This window comes from Saccopteryx leptura, chromosome 10 (genome assembly GCF_036850995.1).
Source record: "Saccopteryx leptura isolate mSacLep1 chromosome 10, mSacLep1_pri_phased_curated, whole genome shotgun sequence".
NCBI lineage: Eukaryota > Metazoa > Chordata > Mammalia > Chiroptera > Emballonuridae > Saccopteryx > Saccopteryx leptura.
In genome coordinates, this window is record NC_089512.1 from 1908779 (window position 1) to 1918732 (window position 9954).

General features: G+C 49.8%; 1 protein-coding gene across 1 annotated transcript; it reads right to left on the bottom strand.

Moving 5' to 3' along the window:
* Positions 1–1732: 1732 nt before the first annotated feature.
* On the bottom strand, positions 1733–3358 carry LOC136382429 (proline-rich protein 36-like). Its single transcript, XM_066351664.1, has one exon. It carries the CDS (start codon positions 3356–3358, stop codon positions 1733–1735), a length of 1626 nt encoding a protein of 541 aa, XP_066207761.1.
* Positions 3359–9954: the final 6596 nt, after the last annotated feature.

Consider the following 9954-nt stretch of genomic DNA (forward strand, 5'->3'; position numbering starts at 1 on the left):
TCCCCTTAATTCAGGATGGCTTTTGCCGCCAAATGAATTTTGCCTCCCAACTTATAAAGATATTTCCAAATTTCAGAGACTTTTTTTTTGGGGGGGGGGAACTATCGAATTCCCAGTTTGTGGGGGTGACACACATTCTTCTGCTGAAGGGTTTGAAACGGTTCCTTTTGTACCGAGAAAGAAAACACGTGGTTCGGCGGGGACAGCGTCGGCCCAGTGATTACAGAACAGTGACCTTTGCCGCTGAACTGAAGCCTAAATGTTAAGCCGACGCCCACCGACCGCTCCAGGCCCGAGGGTCAGTGAGGCTCAGAAAGGCCCGCAACCCTCGTCTGACGCCAAGTTCTGGGGCCGCGTGGGCGGGGTCCCTGGAAGACAAGCCTCTTAGGTTGAGTTCGCACAGGGAGGGGCGGTCTTGATTCAACCCTGAGCCGTCTGTAGGACGCGAGGCTCCCAGAAGCCATTCCTGTGCTGCATTCTGCGCGCCGCGGCAGCCAGCGTACCTTCTATCTGAGCGCGGGGCTGTCTCGGGCGCCCCACCTCCCGCTCTGCTGTCCGTCAATAACCAGCTCTTCTTATCTAGACGGTCCTCATTGTGCCGGCTGCATCTTCTCCCTCCCTCGGGCAATTTGAACTTTAAAAAAAAAACCGGAACTTCATTTTTTTTACAAATGGCAACTGATGCATAAATATTAGCTGCTTAGGCTCTCTGCGCAGAGAGCGCTGCCCAGGGGGACGTCCCCGGCTTGGCCCTCATTACGGGTCCTGATAAGCAACCTGGTGGAAAACGGCACTGTCTGCTCCGAAGTCACACGCTGGGCTGGACGGAGCCGTCTCAGCATACCAGAGGGGGGAGGTGACCGCCCGGTCGTCCTCCCAGGAGACCGTGGACGACGTGATGAGAAAGGCATCGGTCAGCGCGACTCAGCCCCTTCAGAGGAAAGAGACACAATAGAGGAGACGGAGCCTGCGGGTCCTCAAAGCACTTTCTCTTCACAGTGCGAGACGGTGGGGCTGCCAGGTGTCAACAAAGCGCGTGCCTCCTGAGCGGCCGGGAGCTGCGCCTGACGCACCATGCCGGACGCCGTGGGCGAGCGTCCCAGCCGGGTCGGTCTGCCCGGTCAGTGTGACAAACCCGGTGATGTCATGACACCTTTGAAACAGCACAGCCCCGAGGGGCAGGCGTCCTGCCAGGGGACACTGGAGTCTTGAGGGGTCACTTTATAGGACTTCAGGATGAGGAAGGAGCCTGACCAGGCGGCGGCGCAGTGGAGAGAGCATCGGACTGGGACGCGGAAGGACCCAGGTTTGAGACCCCGAGGTCCCCAGCTTGAACACGGGCTCATCTGGTTTGAGAAAAGCTCACCAGCTTGGACCCAAGGTCACTGGCTTGAGCAAGGGGTTACTCGCTCTGCTGCAGCCCCACAGTCAAGGCACATATGAGAAAGCAATCAATGAACAACTAAGGTGCCTCAGTGAAGAACTGATGCTTCTCATTTCTCTCCCTTCCTGTCTGTCTGTCCCTACCTGTTCCTCTCTTTGTCTCTCTCTGTCTCTGTCACACACACACCCACAAGAATGAACTTCCTCGTCGTCACTAATTTTGGTTGTGAGAGACAAAAAATACAACGTGACCTTATTTAGGAAAAATTTTTTGTGTTATGGGCTCACATCGGGAATTCCAGGAATTTAAGCAGGCTGGGAGGGTCATCACTTCCTGACCCCACGGTGGTCAAAGGCTCGTGGTTGATAGAACCTCCTCTGTCAGACTCAGGGGTGGGAACTGTGACGTCTGAGGCAGCACTCCCGTTCTCAGGGATCCCAGGCGGGGACAGGCCTGTGGGGTGACCGGGGACAGCGCAGCGGCAGTCCTGGGTGGGGTGGAGCAGGGGACAGCGCAGGGGCAGTCCTGGGTGGGGTGACAGCGGACAGCGCAGGGATAGTCCTGGGTGGGGTGGAGCAGGGGACAGCGCAGGGGCAGTCCTGGGTGGGGTGACAGGGGACAGCGCAGGGACAGTCCTGGGTGGTGCAGGGGACAGCGCAGGGGCAGTCCTGGGTGGGGTGGAGCAGGGGACAGCGCAGGGGCAGTCCTGGGTGGGGTGACAGGGGACAGCGCAGGGACAGTCCTGGGTGGGGTGACAGGGGACAGCGCAGGGGCAGTCCTGGGTGGGGTGACAGGGGACAGCGCAGGGACAGTCCTGGGTGGGGTGACAGGGGACAGCGCAGGGGCAGTCCTGGGTGGGGTGACAGGGGACAGCGCAGGGGCAGTCCTGGGTGGGGTGACAGGGGACAGCGCAGGGGCAGTCCTGGGTGGGGTGACTGGGGACAGCTCAGGGACAGTCCTGGGTGGAGCAGGGGACAGCGCAGGGGCAGTCCTGGGTGGGGTGACCGGGGACAGCGCAGGGACAGTCCTGGGTGGGGTGACAGGGGACAGCGCAGGGGCAGTCCTGGGTGGGGTGACAGGGGACAGCGCAGGGGCAGTCCTGGGTGGGGTGACAGGGGACAGCGCAGGGACAGTCCTGGGTGGAGCAGGGGACAGCGCAGGGGCAGTCCTGGGTGGGGTGACCGGGGACAGTGCAGGGGCAGTCCTGGGTGGGGTGACCGGGGACAGTGCAGGGGCAGTCCTGGGTGGGGTGACAGGGGACAGCACAGTGGCAGTCCTGGGTGGGGTGACCGGGGACAGCGCAGGGACAGTCCTGGGTGGAGCAGGGGACAGCGCAGGGGCAGTCCTGGGTGGGGTGGAGCAGGGGACAGCGCAGGGGCAGTCCTGGGTGGGGTGACCGGGGACAGTGCAGGGGCAGTCCTGGGTGGGGTGACAGGGGACAGCGCAGGGGCAGTCCTGGGTGGGGTGACAGGGGACAGCGCAGGGACAGTCCTGGGTGGAGCAGGGGACAGCGCAGGGACAGTCCTGGGTGGGGTGGAGCAGGGGACAGCGCAGGGGCAGTCCTGGGTGGGGTGACAGGGGACAGCGCAGGGACAGTCCTGGGTGGTGCAGGGGACAGCGCAGGGGCAGTCCTGGGTGGGGTGGAGCAGGGGACAGCGCAGGGGCAGTCCTGGGTGGGGTGACAGGGGACAGCGCAGGGACAGTCCTGGGTGGGGTGACAGGGGACAGCGCAGGGGCAGTCCTGGGTGGGGTGACAGGGGACAGCGCAGGGGCAGTCCTGGGTGGGGTGACAGGGGACAGCGCAGGGGCAGTCCTGGGTGGGGTGACCGGGGACAGCGTAGGGGCAGTCCTGGGTGGGGTGACCGGGGACAGCGCAGGGGCAGTCCTGGGTGGGGTGACCGGGGACAGCGTAGGGACAGTCCTGGGCAGGGTGGAGCAGGGGACAGCGCAGGTGTCAGCATGCAGGCCCTGCATCGGCTGAGGAAGGTGATGTTGGTTGTGATATCCACACAAGGAGAACAGACAAGAGGTTCGATGCCGGGCAGCCTCCTCAGAGACCCAGTTTTCTTCATCTGTGGGTCACCGCGCTCGGCAAGACCACCCACCGTGGTCCCTTCTCCTGCCACGAAGTCACCTGTTAGTTTATCAGCATGTTCCCAGTGTGCAGTCCATGTCCTCCTGTCTCCCCGTCGACCACAGCGACGTCTGTAGGATGTAAACTAAACAGCTTCTGCCCTGCTTCCAATCCCCGGCTACCATCTGACGTCCGGCACCCACCCTGACGACGATGTGGCCTGCCGGGCGTGCACACCGGGGGCCCCCGTCCGGCCTCGTCTCAGGCCTCTGTCCCTCCGAGCATCGCACGGGACCTCCGTCAGGTCCTGGGGAACGTGCGCCTCAGGGTGCCTCTCCGGGGACAGCTCGCTGCATTCCCTGCCGTCCCGTCTGTCTGTCCCTGAGCTCCGCCAGCCCCACCCCCTGAAGCCCACTACCCAGCCCAGAGCTGTCCCTTTGTCCTTCCATGCATTGCGGTATTTACCAACATATGAGTGTGTGTGTGTGCATTTGTGAGTGTGTGTGTGTGCATTTGTGAGTGTGTTTGTGAGTGTGTGCGTGTGTGTTAGTGAGTGTGTGTTAGTGTGTGTGTGTTTGCTTCTGCTGTTTTGCTGAATGCCTGTGTCTCATAAAAGAGCAACACCTCCAGGGTAGGATGGAAGGGTGTGGGTTCACCTCGAACACCTACATACCTCATGTCTGTCGAGAACGGGTATAAATATATAGAGATACATAATACACAAATGCTTGCTGGAAAAAATATGAGTGAACGATGAACTAGAAGGCGACGACATTCAAGTGTAAGGAATTGAAATCTTTGCTGTCAAACAAAACAGAAAGGAGAGAATTTGTAGAAGGGTGATGTCAACTCAACAGAATAGTATTTTTTTTCTGCCTTTGATGTTTATGTCTTGATTAGGTTTGAAAGCACTAAATTTAGACTTCATAAAAACAGAAAGTGGACCAGGGTCATTGTTTTTGGTTTTACTAGGTTGGAGTAACTAGGATGAGTCAGAAGTGAAATGTTTTTAAAATTTAAAACTATACCAGGAAATGATCAAAAGGTCATTACTTAGTTTTTTGTTTTGGGGTTTTTTTTTACTTAGTTTTACAACTAAAACCCACATCCTTGCAAAAAAAAAAAAGGCATTTGCGGGTTGTAAGAAAATATTTCAACTAAGTTAAAAGTTCCCAAAAGGTCCTCTCATTTGTTACATGATAATTTTATCAAATGTGACCTGAGTGAGTTCATTCTGAGCTTATTCTATACTTTTTTGAGATTATGAGTTTTATGAGCCTCTTATTAGATTTCTCTTTGGGAGGAAAGGCCACACAAATATTTTATCTGGAATTCATTTACCACAGGAAAGTTTAAATGTCAAAATAAATTACAGAAAATTATAAGGTAGTCTCATAGGAAAAGAATGCCCATGCTTGAAAGATAGCACTTTTCAGAAATAGATCCCCTGCAGACATTTTGAATAACCACATTCATTTATTTCTAGTAACACTGGAAAAAATAACCTTTCTTAACGAGCACATTGTATATCTATAATATGTTCTATAATACGGTACTGTAATAAATTACATACTATCTTAGGAAAAGAAAATGTTTCTTAATGAACATATTCTCGACAACATTGCTAAAACACACTCTTGATGTTGTCCTCGTTTAGGTTGATAAAAATATTGAAAAATCCATGAACTGTATCAAGTCTCTGTATGCATATACATACAAAATATATATATATATATATATTAGAGGTTTATATATATGTGTATATGAGCAATATTTTATCTCATTCTTAATGGTATAAAATAAAAAATAAAGGCCGACAGAGCTGCAGGAGTTAGTTTCACAGGCTTTTAATTTTCTTTATCATTTTCAGAACAAATGGGCTTAAAATTAGACTAATGAAAGTTTTAATCCACGTGGAATGCATTCGGGATAATTTCATTCCCGTCCATTAACGGCTGCAGCAAATTGGATGGTAAATAAAATGTACATCTGAGGTGTGAACCAAAATCACGCACCTTCGCAAAATAGACATATGTGTAAAGCACAGACTTTTAATTGCTTCATTTTGGATAATGATATTTTAATATTAAATTAAAATGCCACAATCCATATAAATCTTTAAATATGCGTTTTCTTAGACTTGTCATTTCATGGCAATTTTGTTTCTTTTCAGACTGTGAATATATTGACTGGAAGACAGACATTTTTTTTTCATGCTGGTTGTATGGGAGAAACTTTGACTTTAAAAAGTGGAAATGAGGTTGCTATGGAAACTGGTAATTCTGCTGCCACTCATCAGTGCCTGTGCAGGTAAAGTGTTCTATTATTATAACTTCTGATTGATAATCTATTTATGTTTTATTTTTACAGATGATGCAATTTAATTGCATAATAGTTAATTGAATGCCTAAGTGATAACATTTTGGAGGTGATCTCTATAGCTAATCCGGGGAGTTGAATCCTTCAAACATGTATTAAGTGCTATTTTTAAACAGAACTAAGATTATTTTGATTATAAATGGTCAAATGTGATATTTTTATAGAAAGAAGGTAATTAAATTTTTTACCATCAATAAACAATGAAGGCTATTATTTTTTTCTTAGTGAATTATTTACACATTAAAGTTGAAATATATATTGTCCTTCAGATTTAGAATTTGGTGTGGCAAAAAACAAACAAATAACTATATTGTCCTGGAAGAAAAAGTGACATAGAATGTTATACATCAGAGGTAGATCAACTATTGAATTTTTTCTTTCTATTTTAATGATACATTGTTTCACTGAAGCTAAATAGAGTAAGGTCTGTGTATCCGTTAACTTTTGCTTTGTAACAAACCACCCCAAATCTGCCTGGATTAAAATGACAAACTGCCATGTACTTAGTTGACGAGTCTCTAATCTGACAGTTTATAGTGGGTCCATCTGGGCTGATGGTACTGGTTTTGTCTGGGCGCTCTGGGACCTGCCTGTCCAGGACACTCTCCGCTGAGACACTGGGCGGCCGCGGCCCGGGTCCGAGTGCCTCTCATCCTCTGTGAGTCTGAGCTCTTTCCCACGGTGCTGGCCCCTGTTCCAACAGAAATCAGACGTGTGCACAGTATCTCAACGTCTAGCCTTGTAACTGACGCGGTCACTTCCGCTGTGTTCTTCTAACCAGTGTAAGTCACGAGGCCAGCCCGGATTCAGGGGTATGGACACGCGTGCCATCTCCTGATAGAAGGTGCAGAGTGACACCGTGAAGGGACATGGGAGGAGGCACGGAGGAAGGGGTAGCATCTACTTTGTAACTGGCCACCGTCGGGGACCACGGCGTTGCGGTCTCCGTGGTCAGTCTTACCTGTGTGAGTGGCCACAGACGTGGACATCCGCCGGGTCTCCTGAACGTCAGAGAGCAGCCCTTCTAGCACGCCATGCCACCTCCCACCAGCTGGGAGGTGGGCGCTGCATGGGCAGAAACACAGGAACAAACGATACAGCTTTCCAGCCAGAAGAAACACAGCAATTGTTAGAGCCCTGTATCTGATCGCACGTCCCGGAAATGGACAGATATGCTCATCTCAAAGAGCTGTGAGAATGCGAACATAGGCAGACATCGACCCTGAGAATCAGGAAAACGTGTAAACAAAGTTATTTTTACCCCTGAGAACCCAATGGCTAGAAGACCACAGTCACATTTATGCAAAGTTATTATGTCACTTCTAACACTGCTAACAAAGATTCAAAGTAAAATAACAATGGCCATTTCTTTTGGGGGGGGGGGTAATAGATTTAAAAAGACAGTCATCAGGGTGTCCGCAAAGTAGGCATGTGTGAATAAGAATTCTCCACACTCGAGTTTCAGCGTCCTGTAGAAACTGAACATTAACATTTTGTCCTTAAAACACGTATATATTAAATCAGCATCGTAGCTCTGGAAGAACTTCTGTATTAAATTAAAATAAATTATTGTTCTCAGAACATATATGACAGCTGAGAAATTCTCCAGTTCTTCTGTGACTTTTTATTTATTCAAGTTGGATGTGATTCAATATGTCCCTTCGCTTTATTCTAAAGGGAAAAAAAAAATCATCGTTTACCCTTGGTGTACAATTTCCTTGAGAAAGAACAGATTGGATGTATTTTTTTTTAAGCCGCAGCTTTTTAAAGAAGATCATCTTAGCTAAACGTTGCCCCTGAGGTAAGGATGGTGATGCTCTACACTAAAGATCCCTGCTTTGAGTCAGTTTGTTGTTTTAGAGATTTTGAGGCTGTCTCCTGGCTTGAACACGCTCCCTTAGCTTACACAAGTTTATTAGCAGCGTTGTCTAACGTGATCAGTGCGACGTCTACGCTTATGTGTAATATCTTCTTCAATTTCCCAAAACTTACTTTTTATTCATTTTGAAAGGCTACACCTTGCACTAGTGTGTTTCTTCCTTCCGATATTCACTATGATAATCATCAAAATGTTGACATTTTCAATCTCCCTACACAGTCAATTAAAACTGAAAATTCTGCCCCAACCTCTCTTCCTCTTTTATTTTTTAAATAACAGCGTCTCTAACACATTTCCTGCAGACACTGGGCCATGGGCCTTCACTGGAAATCGTAATCCATCCGGGCATGCATTATGACTCTGAAACATTTTCAAAATTATGCGTATTTTATAAGTTTTATTATTTTATTTCAACATTTTCGGCCCTGGCCGGTTGGCTCAGTGGTAGAGCGTCGGCCTGGCATGCGGAGGTCCCGGGTTCGATTCCCGGCCAGGGCACAAGGAGAAGCGCCCATTTGCTTCTCCACCCACCCTCCTTCCTCTCTGTCTCTCTCTTCCCCTCCCGCAGCCAAGGCTCCATTGGAGCAAAAGATGGCCCGGGCGCTGGGGATGGCTCCTTGGCCTCTGCCCCAGGTGCTAGAGTGGCTCTGGTCGGGACAGAGCGACGCCCCGGAGGGGCAGAGCATCGCCCCCTGGTGGGTGTGCCGGGTGGATCCCGGTTGGGCGCATGCGGGAGTCTGACTGTCTCTCCCTGTTTCCAGCTTCAGAAAAATACAAAAAAACCCCAAAAAGATTTTCTAAAAATATAATAAGAAAATCAAGGCCCATTTAATTAAGAAACTTTGTTAATAATATACTTTTGAATTACATATCAATGTATGTGGTAGGGTCTTTGGGTAGAAAAATGCAACTATGTTGATAGAATAATGTAGGGACAACACTGTCCAGGAAAGGAAACATTACGTCTCTGAATCTATTTATTTTCTTTTAGAGAGAGATCTCACGAAGAGATATTTTATTCTTTTTTTTTTTTTGTATCTTTCTGAAGCCTGAAACGGGGAGAGACAGACAGACTCCCGCATGCGCCCGACCGGGATCCACCCGGCACGCCCACCAGGGGCGACGCTCTGCCCACCAGGGGGCGATGCTCTGCCCCTCCCGGGTGTCACTCTGTTGCCACCAGAGCCACTCTAGCGCCTGGGGCAGAGGCCAAGGAGCCATCCCCAGCACCCGGGCCATCTTCGCTCCAATGGAGCCTTGGCTGCGGGAGGGGAAGAGAGAGACAGAGAGGAAGGAGGGGGGGTGGAGAAGCAAATGGGCGCTTCTCCTATGTGCCCTGGCCGGGAATCGAACCCGGGACCTCTGCACGCCAGGCCGACGCTCTACCACTGAGCAACCGGCCAGGGCGAGATATTTTATTCTTAAATACACATGAAGCACAGTGTATGGAACAGATCTGTCGTGGGTGTGACGCAGAAGAGGGGTCGTGCGGGATCCGCTTGTGCTGATGTTGGAGCATCCCGTGTGGGAGAAACCCAGGATGCACTGATGTGGTTAACTGTTCAAATCTCCTGCAGTGGAAAGAGGCTCAGAAAATACCAGAGGCTGTTCTTTCTTTAATTTTCTTTCTTTTTCTTTTTTTTACTTTACTAGGATATTTAAGTAAAATTTTAGAAATTATAGGCAGATTTTTTTTTTTTAATTAAGAAAATTTTTTTAGCAGAAATACAGAGACAAGAGAGAGGGACAGATAGGAAGGGAGAGAGATGAGAAGCATCAATTCTTTGTTGCAGCCCCTTAGTTGTTCATTGATTGCTTTCTCATATTGGGGGGCTCCAGCTGAGCCAGTGACCCCGTGCTCAAGCCAGCGACCTTGGGCTTCAAGCCAGTGACCCCTTGCTCAAGCTGGATGAACCTGTGTTCAAGCTAGTGACCTCGGGTTTTCAAATCTGTCTTCTGCGTCCCAGGCCAACGCTCTATCCGCTGTGCCACCACCTGGTCAGGCTATAGGCAGAGTTTTAAAACTCAAGTTGCAATTTTTAAAAATTTGAGTTTTAAATAAGTACTCGATTAATACTGTAAACATGATAACGAGTTAGATCGCACGCCAGTATGCTACGCCATGTGCCTTACGTGTTATGTGTTCCCGGGTGTAACGACAGCACCATTTTAAACCCGGGGCCTGAGCTCCGCCGCCCTTAAGAACAGCGTCACGAAGGTCAGGGGACGGTCTCACGG